The sequence below is a fragment of the Bos taurus genome, chromosome 24 (genome assembly GCF_002263795.3).
Source record: "Bos taurus isolate L1 Dominette 01449 registration number 42190680 breed Hereford chromosome 24, ARS-UCD2.0, whole genome shotgun sequence".
Taxonomy (NCBI): Eukaryota; Metazoa; Chordata; class Mammalia; order Artiodactyla; family Bovidae; genus Bos; species Bos taurus.
Window position 1 is genome coordinate 5,077,692 of NC_037351.1, and position 25,674 is coordinate 5,103,365.

Sequence of the window (25,674 nt, forward strand, 5' to 3'; positions counted from 1 at the left end):
TCCTCTCCCCTTTCCCTTTTCACCCAGTCTGGCGTTCTCCTTCTATTGCTCTAGCTCTCCTTCTCACCCAGCCCCATCTACCCACTTTTCAGTAAATGGACCAAAACACACACACTCACAGTCCTCTATGTCATCACTTGACCCCACCACGGTCGAGGACTTGCAGCTGCCCGGTATCAAAGAGCCAAAGGCTGGAAGGAAGGAGTCTTGGCGATTGCTTCCGGGACTGGGGAATCCTCTCGGGCCTCGGGGTCGCCTCATTATCCCTCATCTCAGATTACTGGCAGGAAGACCTCCATCCTCTCGCCGCTGCTTTGCTGGGAACCTGAGGGCAGGGCGGCCGCGAGCATCCCGCATCCCCCGCGCGCGCGCACGCCCGTGGGCGGCCCGGCGCTGCAGCAGCAGGTGCCAGGAGGGGGCGGCCCGGCCGCAGGTCCGCGCGCACGGCTCTTTCCTCTCTGCCTTTTAAGGTGACCTAGTCTCGGCGGCGCAGCGCCCCTCAGGTTTCTACCTCTTCGAATTCTTGGTACGCCTGCCTCCTCCCCGCCGTCATCGCCCCCCCACCAACTCCCAGTCCCAGCGGTGGAGTCGGGGGCTGCGGCTGGGAGCGCTCGGTTCCGGGGCCGCCGAGGCGGGGGCCGGGGGTCGACTGCCTCCGCTGGGCCCCGAGGTGCGGGCGGCTACGGGTGGGTGCGGGCTGAGTGCGCAGAGCCCGGAGGGCGGGACGCAGCCCGGGGGTGGGGGGTTACCGCAGCGTCCAGGCAGGGACACTCCGCTCCACGCGCTCCAGCCCTGCTCGGGCCACCTCGCGTTTACGGTTCTCCATATTCGTTTATTCTCATTTTAGAAGCTGGATATTTTTTTTTCGGGGTTGTTTCCCCAGCAACTCTTTTTCCCTCCCCTCTCCGAGTTTAACGCGCTGCGCGAGCGCGCGTCTGTCCATATTGGCGTGGGGTAGGAGGCGATCGGTGTTTGCTTTGGGGTTTTTTTAAAATATCTTGGGGAGGGCGAAGGAAATGCGCTAGAAGCCCGTGCCTCTGCCCGAGCAGTTTGTCTGGGGCGACCTCCGAGTCAGACCAGGCGATAAAAGGCGAAACTTTTAATGTTGCCTTCGCCTCCGGCGCGCCGCTGCCTGGTCTCCCAGCCTGAGCCCGGGGTATACGGCTAATTCGTCACCCCCGAAGGGAGACGGGACCCGCTTCCTCTAGCCAGATGGACTGTGGGGCGCGGGGGACAGCTCGATCGCAGTTTCTAGGCGTTTTTCAAAAGTGAACATGTGAACCCCGAGAGGGATTTTCACTTGCTGGCCCCTCCTCCTCCCCCGCCTTTTTAGCCGGCACGAGGCTCCAGCTCGGGATTTGCCCGGCGCCCTCTGGACCCCTCTGCCCGGGCAGGCGGAGTGACGGCTCCCAGCCTGGTCCTCGCCCCTCTCCCCCTCGCCCCACCCCCAGGATCGGAGCGGGTGTGATGTCCTTGCAGCCGCCGCCGCCCCTTTCGGCCGCGCACCAGCCCTGGGGGCGCCGGCCGAGCGGAGCTGCGCGGCTGTACGCGGGCCGCGGGCTTCCCGAAGGGTCACGCCGCCCCGGGCTATGACTCAGGCGCCCACTTGGTAACTCTGCCATCTTCCCGCTCCCTCCCCGCCCCGTTCCCGTCCCCGCCTCCCCCCCCGCCCCCCGCCCCCCGGGTCTCTCCGCCACCACCCTGCAGCCCTCCTCCCAGACGCCCACCCACCCGCTCCTCTCTCCTCAAGATCGCAGAGGTGGCGCGGAGCCCGGCGAGCCGATGACGGACCCCTTCCTCCTCCTGTCTTCAATGCCTCAGCGGACGATCCCCAAGGGCTGGACCGAGGAGGGCTGCTCCGACCTGCTGCTCGTGGTGTATGAAACTGGGGACTGAGCGAGCCCCAGCCGCCGCCGCCGCTGCGCGCTCCGTCGCTGCCGTCGGTCCGGACCTGTCCCCGCCTGGCCGCGCCGCGCGGCCCCAGCCCTTGTCCGGCCTCGGCTGGAGTGCCCCAGGGCTCGCCCCGCGCCCGCCGCCGCCCGCGCGCCCTCCTGCCAGCCGCGGCGGCGGCGGCGGTGATGCAGAGGGGGCGGGAGCAGCCGCCGGCGGCGCGGATGGAGGCGCCCGGCGCCCGGGCGTGAGGCGAGCGTCACGGCCGGGATGCTGCCGGCTTCGCGGCGGTGAGAGGGCGAGCGGGTGCGAGCGCGAGCCCGGGGCGGAGGACGCGCGGACTCGGATCTTGCTGCTGTGTGGGCTCGGATCGCTGGCTTTCCCCCCGCCTCACTCTCCCCCCGCTCTTCATCTGTTCCCGGTTTGCACCTCTCAACCCTCTCTCGACTCCGTCCTCTCCCTGACCACTGGAAGTCTTCCCGTCTCTAAATGGAATTAGTGGAGCCTGGAGCCTCTGGTGTAAGGAACAGACATGATCTATGGACGCAGTTTGTTTCACAGTGAGTACCTCTTCCCGCCACGCCGGGCCGCCCCGGGGACCCTCCTCCCGCCTCCCTCCCCTCGTGGCCGAGCGCTCAGGGAGAGCCTGGCCCCCGCCGCGCCCTCGCTGGACCCCGCAGTGCCCGCGAGTCTGGGGCAGATGTAAACTTTCTGTATTGCAGCATCCTCGACCCGGCGTGGGGGCGGCGCGCGGCGGTGGTCCCTGGAGCTGAGTGTCGGCCGAGGAAAACAGCCTCGCCGCGCGCCGGGGCGTCGGGGGGTGGAGGGTGCCGAGTGCCCGGTGGGGACGCGCACGTGCGGCAGAGGACGGGGAGCGGGTCCCAGGGAGGTCGCAGGTGGAAGTGGGGGAGAGAGCGGGTTCGACAGCTCCGGGGAGAAGGAACGGTCCTTTCAGGGGCTTCTGGAGCCCAGCGGGCCCGTGTCGCCCCTCCGGTGGGTCGTGTGTGAGCCACCTGAACGCCACGCTTGAGGCTAGCGCGAGTGCCAGCCTCAACTCTTCCGGAGAGTGTAGATAGACCTCGAGTGTCGCTTCACGAGTGTGCGGTTCGCATGCGGTTCAGGGGAGAGCGGGGGACTGGAGGCAAATAGCGTCACAAGTCATCGAGTAAAGGCAGGCTAAGAAGATCCGTGGTGGGAATCTCACAGGATAGAGGGAGGGTGAGGCTGACCGTGCCACGCAGCCACGTTGCTGCTGTGTTCCTCACAGGACACAATCCACAGTGCGGTTCCATCCGAGTAGAAACCCCAAACCAGCAGCTTGGTACTGGTGGCTGTAAACGTGTGTGTGTGTGTGTGTGTGTGTGTGTGTGTGTGTGTATAGACATGGCAAGTTAAGAGTAAGACTTTTTTTTCTACCTGAACACAGACAGTAACAACCAGTGTTTTAATCTAAAAGCAGACAGGCTATATAGAGTACAAGTAAAATAATGGACATCTTTCTCAAACATTAATATCAGGGCTCACATATACTTTTCCTGAAACAGTCTTAATGGATGCCTTTTTAAGATCCTGTCCTGAACTTTCGTGTAGGAAATCATTGTGGATTATACCTGCCCTTATCCAAAATCATTTTAAAGTGGACTTAATAATTATAGACCTAATGAAACTGAGAGCTTTTAGATAATTGACAAGAAAATAAATGATAAAAGAGAAATACAGAAGGCAAAATCAGAAATTATGAAGACTAGATTACTTTAATACTTCTCTCAGTTTTAGACTTTGTGAAAATATTAAGTCAAGGATGTGGAAGTAAAACAGTAGGGTGTGTTTTAATGGTCTTCATAGATTTACTGTTAAGTTTTAGGTTAGAGTCTTTTTCTGTTACTGAAAATCTGCCTTAATAAAATGTTTATAGAAATAACCTTTCTTAAAATTATAAAATATTCCTGGATAATACAAAGGATTGCATCAAAGTTAAGGTTAGGAGAGATTCATTTCCTAGCCTAAGCATGCTGAGGAGTGGGGTTACTTGGCAGGTCAGTTTTGTAAAAAAGAAACATGTTTATTATGGTACTTAATGCCTTCAGTCCACATTAGGCTGTTCTTCCCTTGTTCCCCTCCCCCACCTGCCATAGGATTTGGTGAAATATTTGTTTCCTAAAATACAGTAACATTGTTGATGAAAACACTTTTCCTTTTCGTCTTTTGACCTGCTGACCCTCTGTCTTCTTTGCAAGAAGCTGGCAAAGTCATTTACAAAGGGCAGCCAGGCCACATTCCTGAAAGCCCACTGTGATGTGACATTAGTAGGTGACAATGTGGGCTCTTAGTCTCAAAGTCTGAATTTGCCTTAGGAGCTTGAGTCTCAACCATTCTTAACTGGCATTACTTCCTGAGGAGATTCCTAAATTGTCTTGATTTGTACATTTTGAATCAGTTTGTGCAAGTTCTTAGTTATCTGAGAAGGGTTGACAGTAATAATCTTCTTTGATATCTTTTTATCGTTAAACTGTTATGTTGTTAATAGAATTTGGTCATCTCAGTGTACATTAATCTTCCCGATTTTTCTGTTCTGTTTCAGTTGTAGCAAGTTTAATCATCCTCCATTTGTCTGGAGCAGCCAAAAAAGGAACAGGTGTGTTTCTTTGGAAAAATTCAAGTGGGAGGTCTCTCCTCACTTGCATTTTCCTGTATTCTTCATATTCTTAATATTCCAGAATATCTGAGAGTTTTATAGTGTATATAATTGATTGGTTTTGACTAAGACAGCATTTAGAAGTTAATTTACTAATGGATATTGTAAGAATGTCCTCTCTATTTTTAGTTGTATAGAAAATTGGATAATGGGGCTTTAAAAAATTTTATTTTGCAGAAAAGCAAACCACCTCAGAAACACAGAAGTCTGTGCAGTGTGGAACGTGGACAAAACATGCAGAGGGAGGTATCTTCACTTCTCCGAACTATCCAAGCAAGTACCCCCCTGACCGGGAATGCATCTACATCATAGAAGGTGAGGGAGCCAAGTCCGGCCTGGCCGTCCCTGAGCTCTGGATGGACAGTGTGCATATAGGCATTACAGAGATTGCTTCTGGAGACCGTACACATAAATATCTCTGAGTGAAGCCAATAGCCATAAAATCTGGAATCGAGCTGATTATTGAAGTGATTAGTAAAGGCTTTGTTGTTGTTTAGTTGCTAAGTCGTGTCCAACTGTTTGCAACCCCATGGACTGTAGCCCACTAGGGCCCTGTGTCCATGGGATTCCCAGGCAAGAATCCTGGGGTGGGTTGCCATTTCCCTCTCCAGGGGATCTTCCTTCATCTAGGAGTCGAACATGTGTCTCCTGCATTGGCAGGCAGAATTCTTTACCACTTAGCCACCAGGGAAGCCCAGTATACATAGAGACATTACAAAAATTGGTTCTGGACACCCTACACAAAAAATGTCTCTGAGTGAATCCAGCAACTATAAAATGTGGGATCGAGCTAATTATTGAAATGATTAAGTGAGTGAATGAAGTTGCTCAGTTGTGTCCAACTCTTTGCAACCCCGTGGGCTGTAGCCCATCAGGCTCCTCCATCCATGGAATTTTCTAGGCAAGAGTACTGGAGGGGGTTGCCATTTCCTTTTGCAGGGGATCGTCCCCAAACCTGGGTCTCCCACATTGAGGGCAGATCCTTAACCCTCTGAGCCACCAGGGAATCCCTGAGTGAAATGATTAGTAAAGACTTATAAACAGGTAAATTCTGGAAAATAGAAAGAATTTAACAACTTAGTTTATTTTGCAGTTGATTTCATTGATGTGGAATTCTTAATTAATGGAATGGATGTATGATTGGTATAATATTACTGAATGTGTAACCATTTTGTCAGCTCATCTTTTATGGGTTAAATAATTAGTAGAATAATCTATATTTCTGTTGTTTTCTCTCTTAAATAATATGAAGCACCCAAAACGTATTCGTGTAGAAAGAAATGTAATCATGTAGGGTGGGAGGGAGGCTCAAGAAGGAGGAGATATATGTATACCTATGATTGATTTGCATTGTTGTAAGGCAGAACACAACATTGTAAAGCAATTATCCTCTAGTTAAGGTTTTTTAAATTCATAATCATATTTTCCAAATATCAATCTGAATATTATTCTGAGCCTCAGTCTGTGCTCAAAAGTGACATTTTCATCCTTTCACACCAAAGTCAGCATTCCAAATGATGATGCTTCTTCTCATCAGTTTTTTTCCCAGCCTGAAGGATAAAAAGTGCTGAAAAAGGGATTCGCTTTTCTTTGAACATTTTCCATTTCCATTACCCTTGTAGACACCTCTCTATTAAGGACAATTTTTAAAAATATATGAACATTTCATCTAGTGGTTCTCAATATTATGTGTAGCACCTAATGGCCCCAAACTTGCAACTTCCCAAACACCTGTGCTCCCCCTACCACACACACACACACACCCCCACCCACCCACCCACCCACCCACACACAGAGTTACCTTACCAGAGTTAACCATAGAAGGTATTTATGCTCACTATTTACTTACAAGCAAGGCACATGTTAATTTGATAGGTTTTTCTTTCATGTCAAGGACAAAATTGAAAGTTGGGAAATAAAGAGAACCTCCTATCCCTGTGAACCCTTCTTGAAATACTTCATGCTGCTGCTGCTAAGTTGCTTCAGTCATGTCCAACTCTGTGCGACCCCATAGACGGCAGCCCAGCAGGCTCCTCCGTCCCTGGGATTCTCCAGGCAAGAACACTGGAGTGGGTTACCATTTCCGTCTCCAATGCATGAGAGTGAAAAGTGAAAGTGAAGTCGCTCAGTCATGTCCGACTCTTACTGGCCCCTTTTTCATTCATACATTTCACAAATATTTACTGAACCACTCTTGTTAGTATAGTTTAGAGAGTATTGAGCAAAATAGACATGGTACTTGCCTTATGGAACCTACAGTGTGGCCTGGGTACTATGCTCTTTTCCAGTAAAGAATCTAAAGTGGCTGTGAGATGAGCAGTGTTTGGAACAGGGAGAAAGACGAGGCTATAAGGAGAAAGAGATGCTTGCATTCGGTTCTAAAGACCATTCAGGACACTGCCATTCTCCGTGTAAAATAGCATGTGCAGAGGTTCAGAGACACAGTGTGGTTGGTTAACCACGTGTCGATATAGAGGGCTTTTGCAGAGGGTAAGGAGAGGGACAAGTGAGGAGGCTGGAGTGCATGTGGTCTCAGGTAAAGGAGAACTTGGTATCCGTCTGCCACCCAGGCCGGTTTGGACTTGATATTGTAGACAGTGGGATGCCACTGAAATAACCTCAGGAGAGAAATAGTAAGCTGAGATTTTGATGAAGTAACTGGAAGAAAAGAACCGAAGTGGAAACTATTGTGAAAGACCAGGTAAACCACAGGGAAACTCTGAACTACAGAAGTGACATTGATGGGAAAACGATGAAAGGTATTTGGGGAACTGAACCTTGAGTGACTGGATGTAGGGAGGGGAGAGTAGGCATCCTGGGACTATTCTATAGGTTCTGGCTTGGTGACGTGTTAGATGCGATCCTTATGGCACCTAAGGAATAGGGGTGGAGAAAGGGGGGTTAAAGGGAAAGCCACGTGTTCAATTTCATGTTCATGGAGATGTCTCATGAAGAAATTGCATGTGTGGATCTTGAGTTCAGTAAATAGTCCTGGCATGAAAGTATATGTTTACAGGTGATAAATACAGAGATTGCTGTTGAGACTGTTAGTATGAGTACCATCATCAAAAGGGCATTTATAGCATTTTAACTCTTTTAAAAAATACAGATGCCGGGGTCACCTCCAGATTTTCTCATTTAATTGGTCTTGGATGGAGCTGCAAATACTATTATATTATAATCTCCCTCCTTTGGGATGTCCATGGCATCCAGTGCATTGGTCTGGAAAGAGAGGAGATAAGAAATACATAGACTAGATTTTTGTAAACTAATACGTAAGGGAGAGCAGAACAAAGAGAAAGGCGATGTGGACTATGAAGGAAAAGGCAGAGAGTTTCTGGGTTACAAAGTGGTCTCTAATTTTCTGCTGATTACATATCTCAATTCTATATACGTTTTGATACCCATGCATTCATTTTAAAGGCAAGCATATACCGAAGGCTTTAGTTTTAAAGCCATTCAAGTGGCTTAAATATATATTTAAGAACTGGTGTGGAGGGAACAGGAGTCATTCGGGATGATTGCTGATCACATGTAAAGTGGGCCCTCCTGTGCCAGGTCTTAACTTTCAAGTTTCTGGAGGGGTTGGTCTTTGGAGAGGGTCAGGAGGCTGGAGAGCACTCAAAGGATTCGAGACAGCTGTTTGCTAACTAGCATAAACGTGTGGATATTTCAAGAGCTGTGATGGCTATGCTGGGGGTACCCTGACTGAGTATCAGTCTAGAATGCCAGAATTTTGAACTGTTGGCCATGACAAGGCAAGAATGGAAAAGCTTCAGCAAATGCCTCCATGCAGAGGTTTACAGAGCCGCTCACCTGTTCTCACTTTCCTGTGATGAGAGCTGTAAGCACATTTATAAAGATAAGCTCATTTACTGCAGTTCACCCAACAGTGTTGTTGTTTTTGACAAATCCTGAAGGACAAGTACTGTGCTTGAGTGCTGAAGGAGGAAGGTGGTTGGTGGTGGTTTAGTCACCAAGTCAGGTCCGACTCTTGTGACCCCATGGTGTGTAGTCTGCCAGGCTCCTCTGTCCGTGGGGATTCTCCAGGCAAGAACACTGGAGTGGGTTGTCATTTCCTTCTCCAGTGTATCCTACCGACCCAGGAATGGAACCTGGGTCTCCTGCACTGCCGGCAGATTCTTTACCGACAGAGCTATGAGGGAGGCCCGAAGGAAGAAGGTAGCCAGATACAGTTTGTGTATTTAGATTTAGAGAGGAGACGTTTTCTTTGTGTGTGTTGTTTTGTTGTTGTTTGTTTGTTTTTAAAGCAAGATTTCCTCACGTAAACAGGAGTTGGTTTGGAAGTATACAGGTAGTCAAGAACGTGGGAAAACGCATGGAAACTTGAAAGGGCATGCTGTCTTAGAAAACGTGAAGGCCTGGAATGGCCTGGGCTCGGGCTGTTCGTGAGGTGGAAGAGCCTTGCTGGGGTGAGCTGTAGGAGGCTTCGAAGAAAGCTGTGTGTCCATCCTGTTGATTGTTCCTTTATAGCTGAGGGTCTCTGAACGAGTTTAAGCCTGAGAATGATGGGATAAGACTTGTGTTCTGGAAGAGTTACTTTTCATATTCCTCTACACACATTTTGCTCTAACCAAGACATCTGATTGGGACTACTTGAATGACTGTAGAACTCCACGCGAAGCAGATCTCAAGTGGTGTCTGACCGGAAAACTGGCTTCTCCTGAAGATACGGGAGAAGTAACGGAAAGACGCCTCTCCACTCTTTAAACCTGAATTGGGAGCCTCTCACAAAAATACCGTGACTTGTTCATTGTGTCAGACATTGAAATGGTCTTTTTATATCAGAATAATATTTTGGGCAACCTCCTCAGTTTTAAGAATCATCCCTTAGACATTCTTACAGAAATTTTATCCCGTAGAATACTAACTGAAACAAACGTCCTTAGTGTTTCTGTGTATGTCACAAAGTTGGATAGAAGTTATTATACCAGATGAAATCTTAAATAGAATCCGAAAAGTCAAACTACAAATTTAAAAAAGGACCTTCTAGACATAATCTTCCTTTCTCTTTTTTAGCTGCCCCAAGACAGTGCATTGAACTTTACTTTGATGAAAAGTACTCTATTGAACCATCTTGGGAGTGCAAATTTGATCATATTGAAGTTCGAGATGGACCTTTTGGATTTTCTCCAATAATTGGACGTTTTTGTGGACAACAAAATCCACCTGTAATAAAATCCAGTGGAAGATTTCTATGGATTAAATTTTTTGCTGATGGAGAGCTGGAATCTATGGGATTTTCAGCCCGGTACAATTTCACACCTGGTAAGTGGGGACTTGTTTTTTTCCCCGTCAATGTTTTCTTCCTTAGCTCTCTTGCTATCATAGTGTAAGAACTTCTGTAAGACAACATTATCATTTCCAAAGAGCTTCCCAGTTCTATTTGGAACCAAACCTATAGTGCTCTCTCTTTTCATTTCATAAATTCTGAAAGGGAAATTACTTTTCCTTAAAATTTAGCCTACTCTAGAGGTAAACCGTAGTGACTCAGGGGTTTACATGGTCATCAGCAACATGATTAATTAGTTGGACTTCCATTATGCCGAAACATGTAATTCAAGAGGCAGTCTGTAATAGAGAAACTAATTATACTTTGAATCCCAATAAACTTGAAAAGGCAATTGCAATACTGTAAAATGTATCCATCGAAATGATCTTTGGAGAACTTGAATAAAATATTCATTTGTTCTGAAAATTATTATTTTTAAAGCAAATGGATCTTAGGATAAAGCCGTCTAATCTCTTTTTTAGAAATGCAAATCCCTAAGAGTTGTGATGAAAGGAAAAGTGAGCCCCCTAGCAGCCCAGTATTCATTTGCAAGGCCTGGCACACATTATCTGTTATTATATAATTATCCGTTCTATGTCAATTTTCCTTTTAAACTGTTAATATTAAAAAAGGCCTATGATGTTGACTGGCTTACTTTATGATGAGCTATCATTTGTTACAATAAAAATTGTTATCACATTTTAAACTTTGTGAACATCATGCTGCAGCAATTTGAGATTTGATGAGGTCATTTTTTTTTAATGGAAAGATGACTCAAATTACATAAAGCACATTATTTACTTATAATTACATATTTTTTTAAAGTTTGTGTGTATCGTTTTACTCAGGTTGTAACAGGCAGTAAATTAAATTGAAATGTATGTAAACTTTGTTCAAGTTTCCATCCCACGTTACAGAGGTAACATCAGAGCAGGGCTGTGATGCTCCATTCAAACACTAAAATGTTTTAAATAATTAATATGAGATTAATGATGACTTTTATTATGATACTATAGACTAATAATATAATTAAAATAAGTGAGATACAAACTCTATGTGTTAGCCTTAAACATTACTAGATTGTGGTTTTTATTATGTTTTTCTAATATTGGGTTGTTAACAGAAGTCATGGATATTTTATATGTGGCGATCAAACTTGATGTGTTCTGAAAACGTATAAACATTGTGATTACTTAATTAATGCTAGGGTTTTTAATGGAAATACATATTTTCTTCTTGACCGCTAATTTGGAATATAACCAGAACCTAAAGACAATGACATGTGTTATGATCTAGGCTTTCCTAAGTTCCATTTTCATCCTGAGATTGGTAATCATTGGAAACAATGTGAAGATATAAAATTGTAGTCTCATTAGAGATGTAGAGTCAACTTCATCAACTTAAGCAATGTGATCCAGATTCTGGCTCTATTTGAGATGCATAAATGGTGATGCTCAACTGCTATCCTTGGTTTTCAAAATCTTCTTGGTTCTCAAGTGCTGTTCTTTGCTCCTTGTTTCTTTAGAGCCATGCTACTTCATCTGTAGAAGAAGATTTTATCACCAAGAGCTACTGAATCAGAAGGGAATGTAGGGAGGTGGTTCATGAAATGATGAATACGTCAAGGATAGCCTTAAGCTTCTCTAGTCACTTGGACAAACCAAAGTGTATCAGAAGCCTACACCTGGCATCTGAGGGAAATGTAGGACCATAAGAGATGTGTAAAAATCCCATGTCTGTGGAAGTGACATTCCATGGCCCAAGGCCATTGTCTGAGTGGCACCATAATCCACAACTCATTCTGTAAAGAGACAATATTGAGGAGGCCACTTAGTTGATGAAGGAGGCAGAGATTAGTGATAATTTGTCTGTGGACAGAGGAGTCTGGCGGGCTACAGTCCATGGGGTTGCAAAGAGTCAGCCATGACAGACTGACCACAGAATACACAGCATATAGAGAACAGGGAGTCACAGAGACTTCACTTTAATTTGGGCTTTATTTTTATTTAGTAGTATGCTTCAAGTGGTGATTTGTGGAAGTTGAGCAGAGTTCTTCAAGTTCACTTTATCATTTAAGTTATAAAGCAGTGCTGACATTCTGAGGGCACCCAAGCGGGATGCCCACTACGAGGGGATCTTCCCCACTGGCCTCCAGCATGGCCGTGAGGAACACTGGTTTTAGAAGCAGATTAGGCTTCCAGTTCAGACTTTCTTATTCTTGCTTGCTATAAATTTCGGACATGATTCTTAATGTTTTATGACACAATATTTTTATTTGTAAAATAAAAATACAAATAATATTGATTACCTCAAAAGATTTGCTGGAAGATATTTTGATTACTGACCAATGCATATTTATGGACTTTTCACTTCCTATAAGATCTCAACTATTGATAGCTCTTATTTTATTAATTTGATTGTGTGTTCTTTAGAAGTAAAGGAGGCTTGGCATACTTTATTGGGAGAGCAAGCATCCCACATTTTTTTAAAATTACAACTGCTGTTTCCCTGACTTTGGGGGGTGGATATGCAAAACTTAACCTTCCTGATGTCACTTTTCCTTATTAGGTTTGTTTAAGTGGGTCTAAGTCTCCACAGGAGGGTTATAGTTACTTCTGATAACAGTCATAAAATACGTTAGAGCAGAAATAGCACTGAGAAGACCAGGTGGTCTGCATTATTTTTGAAAATTTATCACAATCTGGAATCTGGATCTTAATTTATAGTCTCGGAAACTTGAGGTGGGCATATGAGAATTTACCCACTCTTAGTAATGAGTCCCATTAACCAAGCTTAAAAGACTGAATATACACATATATGTGTAAACACCTATGCATATACATATATGCACACATATAAAAACATACATACATTTTCAGTTAAGTGTTCCTAGACGCACACAGCTCAATGTTTCTTGTAAGCAACCATGCATAGACATCCAGATTATAATAAGATTATACAGTGAGTGTGAAATTCAGATACTGAAGCTTAACTTGGTAACTTGCATCCAGCTAAGGTACATGATGATTCACCTCTATAACATGGATTGTTTTTTCCCAGTGATGGTTTAGGTTTAAGCTTTTTGTTGTTGTTTAGTCACTAAGTTGTGTCCAGCTCTTTGCAACCCCATGGACTGTAGCATACCAGGCTCCTCTGTCTCCACCGTCTCCCAGAGTTTGCTCAGAATTGTGTCCATTGAGTTGGTGATGCCATCCAACCATCTCATCCTCTGTTGCCCTCTTCTGCTCCTGCCCTAAATCTTTACCAGCATCAGGGTTTTTCCAATGAATCAGCTCTCTGCATCAGATGGCCAAAGTATTGGAGCTTCAGCTTCACCATCAGTCTTTCCAGTGAATATTTAGGGTTGATTTCCTTTAGGACTGACTGGTTTGATCTCCTTTCAGTCCAAGGTACTCTAAGAGTCTTCTCTAGCACCACAATTTGAAAGCATCAGTTCTTTGGCACTCAGCCTCCTTTATTGTCCAACTCTTGCATCTGCACATGACTATAGGTTTCAAACTGCCATGGGCCATTTCTTCTGTACAGTCTTGAGCTGTGGTCTTGCCTGACCAGGACACTAATTTGTGTCAACTCTTATCTCAAAACTTGTTTTTGTCTCTTAGTATCTGAGTATCTTTGACTTTCTTTCCTAGTCACCTTTAAACATAGGCCTTTAATCCCTGGCTCCTGTGTTTCTGGGAACTACTTGTGATCTGGTGGTAGATAGTGGTGGATGGAGGTCACGTGTGGGCTTGGAGGGTGAGAAGCAGAGCCAGAGAAGATGCCACCGATTCACTCTTACAGGGATTTCCCATCTTCTGAAACATTCTGATGACTCTGCAGTTTTTATTTTATAGGCTATGACTATTTCTGGATGCTGTACCTTTACACAGTGCAGTGATGAATCACCTAGGATTACAGTCTAGCATGCGCGAGAAGGATTGTGAGATTGAGCGACAGTCAGAGAAAACTCAGCCAGTCAAACTCTGAGGTCTGCAGAAATGAAGGACAGGGTGAGGTCTGAAAAAGATGGCTAAGGACCCCAGAGCCCTGGGGGGAGGTTCCGGGATGATCCCTCTTGGGAAAACCTCTCTGCTTCCGGTGTAAACACAGCTGTGTTGTGACGTACACTCTCCTGCTCCTGAGACGAGAAATGAATTCAGAGTTACTGAGAATGTTACAAGTTACATGATGGAAAATTTGATAACCCACAGATAATTGAAAAAGAAAACATATTAAAATTGCAATAGACTGATATTATTTTCTCATCTTAATAAGGTTTTCTCATCTTAATAACATTTATTGGGAAATATTTTCTCACATGAGAAAAAATTTTATAATAAAATTACTTTAATAATACTGGAATAATATTCACCAAACTCGTAACAATGATTACCTTAGATGATTTTGGGAGTAGGATGGTTGAGAAGGAATTGAAGAAACCAAAATAGACATATAGTGAAAATTTATCAGCATTATCAGTTATTTTTTATTTTTGAAAAGGATACTATATTATTTTTGATATTACTTATATAAATAAAACAAGACGAATCAAAAAGAGAACATACCATAGTTGGTCATTTTAGGATGAATTTTATTCAAATTTAAAATGTATTTTTAAATAAAAATGAATTTTTAGAAGAGTGGATACCACTTCTCCACAATCCACATTTTTTTTACTTAAACAGAAAATGCCGTTTCAGTAGAGAATAACTCCCCCCGCAGCCAGCTTCCCTAGGCCTCAATTTTCTTTGCCACTTGAAAATATAAACTAAAGAGAAAATATATAACCGTATGTGCTGTTCCACCAGTTCAGAGGCATTATCAGGGAGTCTGTGTGATATTAAGAAAGAAGAACATCCCAGATATTTTATTTTTGGGGGATGTAACCCTTTCAATCTCTTTAGGAACAAATATCTCTTCTTGTTGTTGTTTAGTCTCTAAAGTGGAGTCCAAATCTTTTGCGACCTCATGGACTGTGGCCGGCCAGTCTCCTCTGTTCATGGACTTCTCCGGGAAAGAATACTGGAATAGGAAGTCAATCCCTTCTCCAGGGGATCTTCCCATCCCAGGGATCAAACCCCATCTTCTGCATTTCGAGCGGATTCTTTACCAGCTGAGCCACCAGAGAAGCCCAGTTAGTCTTGTGCTTTCCTTCCTAATGGGGAGACTTTCTGCTCTTTCAGTTCAGTTCAGTCACTCAGTCATGTCCGACTCTGCAGCCACATGGACTGCAGTACACCAGGCTTCCCTGTCCATCACCAACTCCCTGAGCTTGCTCAAACTCATGTTTATCGAGTCAGTGATGCCATCTGACCATCTCATCCTTTATCATCCCCTTCTCTCCCTGCCTTCAGTCTTTCCCAGCATCAGGGTCTTTTCCAGTGAGTCAGTTCTTCACATCAAGTGGCCAAAGTATTGGAGCTTCAGCTTCACCATCAGTCCTTCCAGTGAATATTGAGGACTGATTTCCTTTAGGATTGACTGGTGTGATCTTGTTGTCCAAGGGACTCCCAAGAGGCTTCTCCAACACCACAGTTCAAAAGTATCAATTCTTCACCACTTAGCCTTCTTTGTAGTTCAACTCTCACATCCATACACGACTACTGGAAGAATCATAACTTTGACTAGATGGACCTTTTGTTGGTAAAGTAATGTCTCTGCTTTTTAATATGCTGTCTAGGTTGGTCATAGTTTTTCTTCCAAGGAGCAAGCATCTTAATTTCATGGCTGCAATCACCACCTGCAGTGATTTTGGAGCCCAGGAACATAGTCTGTCACTGTTTCCACTGTTTCCCCATCTATTTGCCATGAAGTGATGGGAACGGATGCCATGATCTTCTTTTTCTGAATTTTGAGTTTTAAGCCAGCTTTTTAGTCTCATCTTTACAGACATAGGAAATGGAAACCCACTCCAGTACTCTTGCCTGGAGAATCCCATGGAGGGAGGAGCCTGGTAGGCTACAGTCCATGGGGTCGCAAAGAGTCGGACATGACTGAGCGACTTCACTTTCACTATGTCAGTTTTACAGACATAAAATGTAATGTTTTTGAAATCTTCCTCTTTTGATGATATTTTCCTGAACTTGTTGTATGTATCAAAGATATACACATCCTATTGGAGAAATTTAGTTTAAGGATTATACCTCAAAGTATCAAATAAGTCAGGTTGAGTTAGGTGTTGTCATGGGATGAATGGCATTGTCAACATTGAAATTATCAGGATATTTTGTACTTAAATAGCACGTTTCATCTGAGCAGCGCAAAGTGTTTCAGGAACATTCTGCACAATTCCTAGACTCCTTGGAAAACTCCATACTGATTCACTCCAAAGGCAATGCAAGGGATACACTGCAGTGCAGTGATTTAAATTGAATGTTTAAAAAAGATTTCTGTGCATATTAAATTATATATATTAATTAGGTAAAATACTGTCATAGACTCAGTTACTTTAATTATCCATTGCAGTGCTTTTTCTATCTGAAATGTGTGAATATTAAAACATGTTGAAAATTACTAATTTTTCTTGTCTAGATAATCAGAGTTTAGATATGTGCTTTGGTGGTAAGAAAGAAAAGCTATATTTCATCTATCTGTACCAGTTTTTCAGTAACTAAACTTTAATTTGCATTTTATACTAAAAGATGAAAGAATAAAAGAGTTTATAGGTTAATGTTAAAACAAGGACAAGGACTTTATCTGATTATTTTTTTCACCTAGAAACAAAAGATTGAATAAGTTTTGGTCAGATAGCATTATGTTGTCTTTCTATTATCTTTACACTGTAGGCTCCCAGTATTCTAATTTCAACCCCAACAAATACTGTCAAATGGAAAATGTATGAAATGAAATTACATTTCTTCTTGAGGCTTTTATTTTTCAAGAAATGAAACTGAAAACTTGAGAGTCACAGTAGGGACATATAATAATTACCAAAGATATTCATGTAAGGGCAATTTCCCCATGCTTCAACTCTCATCCCCCCAGCCTGTGATTTGGTTGATCTGATGTGTATAGAAGAGGGCTCAAGGGAAAGGTTGAGGAATAAGTAAAGAGAGCGAGCGAGGGAGAGAGGCTGTTTGGTCTAGGTGGGTGTTCAGGAGAGAAGTTGAGAGTGGGAGAGAATTTCCAGGATTAGCTCCCATCTGTACAGAGAATATTGAAAGCTGTAGCAGAAGAGAAGAAAGATTTTTAAAGAAGTTTCCTGTACAGAGAGAATACCTTTCCTCATCTTGTTCTTTCCTGGAAAGGTAGAGAAAAGTGTTTAGGTGTGTATTTTTATTTTTTGTTATTTTAATGATTAATTGTTGGACTGCATGTTTTTGAATATGATACGTTTAAGACTGGTCCATGTGGAACCTCGGGTATATTTACATTGTAGGCATGTGTTTTCTTTAGATCTGAAAGAGACCTTGAAGTTCATCTCATTCAGCCTTTTTTATTTTAAAGATAAAGAAAGCAGTGATCTAGAGAAGAGGCGTTGCCCAGGTTCGTGAGCTCTGTGTAGAAGTTCAATGACTGCTTGTTCATCAGTTACATAACCACTGTGCTGATACACCTTTCACAAAGGTAGAGATCATGACTTTAATTACACCACATATTGTAAGTGCTTTCAGTTTAGTTATATTAAGAAATTTAATTAAGGGATAGAACTGTATCACCCACATTTCACCATTCCTGGTTATGGATTTTAAAATTCACCTTTCCCATGTTGCCTGAAATGCCGTTCAGTTGACAGTGATGAAAAAGGCAATGATTTATCTTCTTTCCCTCTACCTCTGTTATAAACATCTGCCTTTTCAGTCCCCACCCCCCAGCCGGAAGTGTGTGACTCATTTCCTGTTCTTCCCCAAGGTCTCCTGTTACTGACCTGGTCAGTTAGCTGTGTGTAAAGTGCTCTCATGACTGGGAACTTGTGACTGATGTGCTAAATACTCAAGGAAAAACCTTGCATTTCTTTCTCCTGCAATGACTCCCTCTTCCTAACACATGTGTCTCTGACTTTTTTCAGAGACCAGTTGCTTCCAGTCACCAACAGCTTCCCTCTCCCCAGGGCTGCTGTGTACAGCTGTTATGTCCAGGACACTAGGCTGAGGGAAGGAGAGCTGATTCCGTGCCCATTCAGGCGCCCCAAGCAGACCCATATCCAGAAATGGGTGCTGTTTACTAATTTCCACAAAGGCGTCTTATGGACTATCTAGGATTATACATTGATCAATCACAACATCGCCTCTGAGCCCATCACCTTTAGACCCAATCACACCTTTGGATGTCCCAACATCCAAAGACCACCATCCACCCTCCACTAAAATTGTCCTAAAGAGAAATGGTATCATCCGAGTCAGAGAAACATTCAAGAAATACAATAAAGGAACAACAACAACAAAAAGCATATGTTTTATCTCCATTTTGCATTCTTATGTTTTTTTCTAAGTGTCCATAGTTATGAGGCTTTTTGGTAAAATCTCCTAGCAAACGCTAACATTTAACTTATAGCATATTCAAAAAGTATTATGCTTTTCAAATTATAACATCCTGTATCTATATGTTTTGACTAAGAAAACATTATAGTCTAAGTTGTTTTTTTTTTTCCAAAATTTTTCACAATTTGCCCATAGTTTAATACTTCTTATTATTTATTTATGTGCAGAATCAATCAAATAGTTATCAGGAAAACACTCACACTGTTATTTTGTTGACCAAAAATGTCTTTCTATTTTATAATTTGTCTTCCATTATAGCTATTTAAGTGCAGCTCATGTAACTATACTCAAAGTGAACTCACAGAATGACTTAATCTCTACTTGTATTTGCCACTTACTTATTCAACAAGTATTTATTGATTTACTGTGCTAATATTGTAAATATATAGTGTGTAAAACATCCTGTCTTCCCTAAAATGAGTCCATATCCTATGAGAAGAGTAAGATATTGTGTAGTAGAGTAATGCCCTTCCCCCTTCAAAAAGTTGATACTTTATTTCTATATGTATGTATATATGTACCTATCTCTCTATATCATTTGATTTTATGTGAATGCCATCTTTATACATAAATATGGCAGCAACTCCAACAAAATAGCAACTTGCGATCCTTTCCAGAGATGTGCATGGGATGGTGGCATTTTTGTTTGCGGCAATAATAGCTATTTGTAGAATCTGGCACTCTGTAAGCCTCTGCCTCTCCATGGCATAACTCCCTGATGCCTTTGCTTCAAAAGAGCTATGCTGTCTGTTGTTGCTTGCTCACTTGGCTAGCTTCCCACCATTCCACAGCTATGCTGACTTGCTTGAAATTCTGCTTCAGTACATCCTGATGGCATTTTCCCTCTCCAACTCATTTCAGACACCTCACTTCACCCAGACGACCACAAGGATTACAGAGTGATTATGATACAGAAGGGACTATTCACAATCAGCAAGCCATGTGCCACAGAAGAGCTAAACTTGGCTTTTAAGCAGAAGGACATATTAGTCGTACATATGTCACTTCTATTCTGTTGTCTATTGATCATAACCCAAATCAGACGACTGTTCTATTCCCTTGGAACTTTCCTTCTGAAATTTGCACTTCAAAGCCCCAAGGAATTTCTCTAAGTGATTCAAAGAGAAATGAGATACAGAGATCCCTATTACCTTAAAACATTCCCAGACATATTATGCTTGCTGGTGCAGTCTGAAACCGTATTACTTTTAGCAGATTTGGCGGGTAAACAAAGTTGAATTTGTAGACTGGTCAGTGGCAGTGCTGATGAGCTAGGAAAGCAGAGATGAGGGTTGTCATGGCAATGATAGGTAAAGTCTGACATAGAGAGTTTCCACAGCATGAAAATGAGTCAGGTTTGCAGAGATCTGCTGTGGTAGATAATTGGTTAACTGGTGAGAAAATTATTCTTAGGTTTTTTGCATGGGCATCTTACTTTCCTTTAATAAGTATTTTCAAATAATATTTACAATTTTATTATTTTATTTAAATTTTCAAATAATACTTGGGATAAATAAGGTTTATCCCAAATTTAAATTCAAAGAAAATTATCATCAAAAAGTAAACAACCATGCTTATGTTTTGTTGACCACTGTTTTATCATTTGTATCATTTCTTCTGTCCATTCCATTCATTATCCCCTTGGTTCTTGCTCTTGCTTCTGCTTCCCCATTCCTTCTTTCATTTACCTGAGTAGTGGCCACATACCTCTTTCCTTGACAGCTATAGGCAGTGTGTATAAAGTGCCAACTTTTGGCACCACTGGCTTCTACTAACTCCTTACTGCCTTCTACTCACAGGTTGCTGGGTCCCTAGGCTCTTCATTATGCCTCCTCACTGTACCAGCCCCGTTGTTTGGTCTGATCCCACATTTTCTAGAAAAAAATTCAGATATTGTGTCCCTCTTGTTTATGAGCCCTGACATAGGAAAAATGTAATGATTCTATGAATAAATATGGTGTTTAGTTTCCTGTTCAAATGTCGTTGTTGGCATGTATGTTCTTCGGACTACCCTTTTCATGTCTAGCTTGAGTTGTGTATCAGTTTTTCCTCCATTAACAACTTATATGTTCCATTCTAGATCATAAAGTAGTCCACAGTAAAGCCCAGCTTTTTGTTAACTTAAGGCACATTGCTTCTAAGGATGTGCTTTGTTGTGTTGTTTCATTATCTATGGATGACATGTTCTTTTATGCCTAAAAGGTACCCTTGTTTTAGAAAAGTTCCTCAATAGCTTCAAGTTATTTTCAGTGTAACATCTCTGTCCTCATCAGGAAAAAATAAGTTGAGGCCATAACTTCTAGTACATATTTAAGTGAAAAGAGTTGTTTAGGCATTTCCTTTGAAATGTGCAGGGGAACGCTCCGTTCCTCTCAGAGAATATCGGCACTATGCTAGGTTTTTGTTGCAGTCTACCTGGACAAGTCTTCAGTTTTTCATTTCTGCATAAACCTATTTTTCTCAGCTTCATGGTTTTCTAATAATTTCATATTATACGTATGTGTACATATACATATATATATATATAATATTTTGTTAAATGTGGTCAAATATGGGTCATAGTTCTAGACTGTCGAAGGTTTGACTTAGACAAATAAGACTTTCTTATTATGTGACTTTCGGCAGCAGCAGTTTACTTAATCTCTTAGAGTTTCAGTTTCCTCATGAGACCAGTACTTGACCCAATATCATTATGGATTTTGCTACCAACGATATGGCCAAAATATGAACATATTTTGTTGGATGTGACGTGATATTCTCTGAGATCACATCTAAACCTCGGATTGTTTCTTGGAGTCATTCAACAGCACTAGAAGAGTTTTGACCCATAGTTGGTCCAAACTGTGCAGTAAACGCTGAGATGTGAACATGACTGAGATGCAGGATCTCTTCTTGAGGAACTGAGGGTGTGTTTGAAGACAGGAATATTTATACCTAATATAGTGAGTGCCACGGCAAGTGCACAGAGCCCTGGCCCCTAACGGGTAAGTGGGGGCATCACCTGATGACAAGAGGCATGTCACTTGGTGGCATTTCCCTGCACACCCCTCCCTGCATCCTCAGCGTGACCCTGAATCCTCCAGGCCTCACCCAGCCAGCTCCATCATGCCTTAGTGACGTGCATTACAAAAAACTTTCTTTCTCTCCATTGACTCCAGACTTCTCGAAAGGAAGGAACTTTGGTTTATATCTTAAAGTTTCTAGAGCCTCTTCAGTGTTTGGCATGAGTCACTGAAATTTACATGAATGAACACCTACATGAGTTAAAAGAGAAATGAACAGAGTTAAGTACCCAAAGAAGGTAGAAAGAATGAGATAGCAGGCATGGAAAAGTTGGTAAAATGTATAGCAGGAAGTCAAGATCATTTGGCATGTGGGAGCTTTAGTTGCCACATGTGGGATCTTTAGTTGCAGCATGTGGGATCTTGTTCCCTGACCAGGGATCAAACTTGGGGCCGTCCCTGCTTTGGGAGCATGGAGTCTTAGTCATTGGAGCACCGAAGAGGTTCCAGTCAAGACCATTTGGAAAGCAGAGTTGTGATTTTGTAAAAAGTTGAGATGAGACTGATTCAGATAAATAATGTTTCAAAAGCCATGGTAGTGAAAGTCACTCAGTCAAGTCTGACTCTTGCGACCCCATGGACTGTAGCCCACAAGGTTCCTCTGTCCATGGGATTCTCCAGGCAAGAATACTGGAGTGGATTGCCATTTCCTTCTCTAAGCCATGGTTCAATTCAGTTCAGTTCAGTTCAGTCACTCAGTCGTGTCCGACTCTTTGCGACCCCATGAACTGTAGCACACCAGGCCTCACTGTCCATCACCAACTCCCGGAGTCCATTGAGTCGGTGATGCCATCCAGCCATCTCATCGTCTGTCATCCCCTTTTCCTCCTGCCCCCAATCCCTCCCAGCATCAGACTCTTCCAATGAGTCAACTCTTCGCATGAGGTGGCCAAAGTACTGGAGTTTCAGCTTTAGCATCATTCCTTCCAAAGAACACCCAGGTCTGATCTCCTTTACACTAAGCCATGGTAATGATATATAATTTTAGGAGAAGTGGGAAATAGACTAGTATTTTAAATTGAATGGCAATATTTGAGACATTTATTGTACTCCTGCCTGTGATTTATTAGAATGTGGAGGATGGATTGAGTAGAGAAAGAATAGAAATGCAGGAAACAAAGATAAACAATTAAAATCATGCAGGTAAGAAATTGTAAGAGCCAAAATGAGCGTAGTATGTGCGGCAATGTACTGAAAGAACAAATTTGACATCAGTAAGATTTAGTGACACATTAGGTGTGCGTGTCAAGAAAGAAGAGTAGAAATGACTGAAGTTTCCATCCTTAATGATTTGGTGATTATGTCATAACTTATGTTGGAGAATAAAAGAATAGCAAGTGCTATGTTTGTTTTTAAAGATGTCGAAAGGGAAGTGCCTAGTGTGAAAGTTCTGGGGGCACATTGCAAGCCGGTTAGCAATTCAGAGCTGAAGCAGGACGAGCAGCTAGGGAAGGTGAAGAAGTGAGCGAATTAGAGAGCTGAGCACAACTAATTATGACATCCACAAATTAGAATAGAACATTGTATGAGTTTGAGCCAATACTCTTCCAAGTAAATTAGAACACAAACTTGTATATTTTGGAATTTTACATTTTATTTGGTCTTGGCTTCTTCTTATTGGACAGTCTTAGTTGGTAATCAATTGGCATCCATTTTTCTTTGAGTGTAGGTGAACTTTAGGGGCTTTCCAGGTGCCTCAGGGGTAAAGAATCCACCTGCCAATGCAGGAGATGCAGAAGACATGGATTTGATCCCTGAGTCAGGAAGGTCCTCTGGAGGAGGAAATACCAACCCACTTCAGTATTCTTGCCTGAAAAATTCCATGAAGAGAGGAGCCTGGCAGGCTACAGTCTATGGAGTTGCAAAGAGTCAGACATGACTGAGCATGCATGCCAGGACATAGTCCCATGATTGGAGGGCTCTAATGATTAGGGGCTTTTTCCTGAGTTATGGAGAGAACTACTTCCATGAGACAGGTTACAAAAGATGAGCTTCCCTGGGATGGTTTTGAAAGGTTCAAGGGTAGACATGAGCTGTACTGCATATTGAATGACAGATCATTTAGTAATATTTTCATTTTTTTTCTGTATGGCTTTGCCATACTTCCTTTTAGTAATGATACCATTTATTTATACTTACTTTTGAATATATAATATCTCAATTATCAGGATAATTTCAGGTGTCTTTCAAGATTTGAAGAAACACATTTGGTCTAATTTAATGAAGAGGTCAGAGGAGGGAGAAAAGAAGAGTTCCTTTTCTGTATTCATTATTTCCCTGTAATTCAGACAATATTTACTTTACTACTTTATCTGCTGCTTGATTGTCTCCATTGCATTTATGCTGATTGCTGTTGAAAGCTGTAACATTGTAAAAGAGCAATGGTATTCACTATTGGCTACAATTTAGATGGTAGGGATAAGAAAGGGGAAGTTAGTTTGGAAAATATTCTGGTACACATATCCTACATATTTATCAAAAGCTGCTTTCTTATCAAAAGTATTTGGATTTATTAGATAAAATATCTCCTTCCCAAATTTCTCCATGTTGTCCAGCAGAACAATATGTGATAAATGTAGTCATTCAAAATTAATTTAAATGAAATAATGGTATGATTAGACAGTGATTCTTGCCTTCCACTGTCTGATTATAAGATATTCATCTTGATAAAGCTAAATAATTATTGAGTTCTTATTCTATGCCAAAGGTTGTTCTAAGCACGTTGCATACACTATTTCATTTGATTTTTATAGCCCACCTGTGAGGTACTGTATCATTGCCATTCTCGTTTTAAGTTCTTGAAAAAACAAATATTTAAAATTTTGCATATTGTGCTTAAGGTCATCTCCCTACCAAAGCTGAGATTTGAACATAAGAAATGTTTATATTTAAGGTATTATGTCCTGCTGTTAACAGACATCTGTTTCCTTCAGGGCTAAACTTGACTTTGTTTCACCCTTTGTGATTTTTATTGTAGAGCACTGAGATGTTTTCATTCATGCTAGAGCTTATCCTTTCTGTGTATTTTGCCATCTTTCAGATAACAGCAAGTTTTGTCTCTATGTCATAATTAAGCAAATAAATAAATTCCCCTGGATTTTTAAAACCTTAATTACAAGAAATTACTTTTATTATTGGTTGGAGAATGATCCTATAAGCCAGTCTCTACTGATGAGAAATATTACCTGATGTGGAATTTTAGTCACCCCAGCCACGAAAATCTGCATTTTATTTCTTAAGTATTTTAAATTAATTATTCATTTATTTTTAAATGTCTAATATTAACTTTTTGGCTGTGCTCAGTCTTAGTTGCGGTATGTGGGATCTTTAGTTGAGGCGTGAGGTATCTAGTTCTCTGACCAGGAATTGAACCCAGGCCCCCTGCACTAAAAGTGCAGAGTCGTAGCCACTGGGCCACCAGGGAAATCCCAGGGGAGAATGTGTGGATGGCATGCAACTATTGGATTTTGAGAAGCTGAAATATCAGAAAGTGAGTCTTAATGATCGTAAGAAGAACTTTCTTAGAAATTAAAGAGTTATAGAATCCTCTCAAGCTTTCATTCACTGACAGGGAAAGAAATTTCTACATCAGTTAAAGGCTATAGTTGGAAGTAAAATAAAGTAAGATTATTCCTCTTTGAACTCCGTAGGAATAAACCTAGTAAATCCTAGTAAACAAATCTATTAAAACTATTTTCCTATTTTAGAAAGAAAAAACCAAAAACTTAGAAATGTTTAAAAACCTACCCAGCCTCACTAAGTTTACAAGTTACAGTAGAAAACTTAAAATCCCTTGAAGTTTGACTCTAACTCTTGCTTTTAACTCCCATGCAGTACTTCCCAAGAAAGTTAAATTGATAAACTAATTGTGGTCCTAGATACCTTCACAGTAAGGAAGAACAATATTTTAACCCAATTTTTATTTTGCCGACCAGTGCAGTGATTGTTTAATCTTCAACCCACGCCATTGCTCTTCCTACATTTATTTTATTGTAGTCTCTCTGGAGTCAATTGGGGAGTCAGTTCTGCCGAGAGCTTCTTAATAGAGATCCCCTAGATGTCCACTGTTATATTTATGATGTTCAAACTTGAGCTCATTAATTTTGCATGCCAAGTGAACACCACACACTAAAAAATTACCCCAGGCTCAAGTCTTCTCCTGTGTTCTATTTGTTGTTATTCAAGAGCACCATGGTTCATCCAGAAATTCAAATTAGATGAACCATATTTAATTAGAGAACCATATTTAAT

At 42.2% G+C, this 25,674-nt stretch overlaps 1 protein-coding gene across 7 annotated transcripts in view; it reads left to right on the forward strand.

Annotated features, from left to right (window-relative positions):
• The first annotated feature begins 2,166 nt into the window (after positions 1–2,166).
• The window catches only part of NETO1 (neuropilin and tolloid like 1), a 117,708-nt gene continuing 94,200 nt past the window's right edge, over positions 2,167–25,674 (forward strand). For 2 of the 7 annotated variants that reach the window (XR_009492665.1, XM_059880855.1), the window contains exons 1-4: positions 2,180–2,450; positions 4,472–4,525; positions 4,763–4,900; positions 9,626–9,874. Coding sequence is in view for 6 of the 7 variants with exons in the window: in XM_059880855.1 (XP_059736838.1) it covers positions 2,423–2,450; positions 4,472–4,525; positions 4,763–4,900; positions 9,626–9,874 (469 nt within the window). In the remaining variant the exon portion in view is untranslated. Of the gene's footprint in view, positions 2,451–4,471; positions 4,526–4,762; positions 4,901–9,625; positions 9,875–25,674 lie in introns of all 7 variants that reach the window. The other 5 variants (XM_059880853.1, XM_059880854.1, XM_059880856.1 and 2 more) reach the window with 4 other exon arrangements.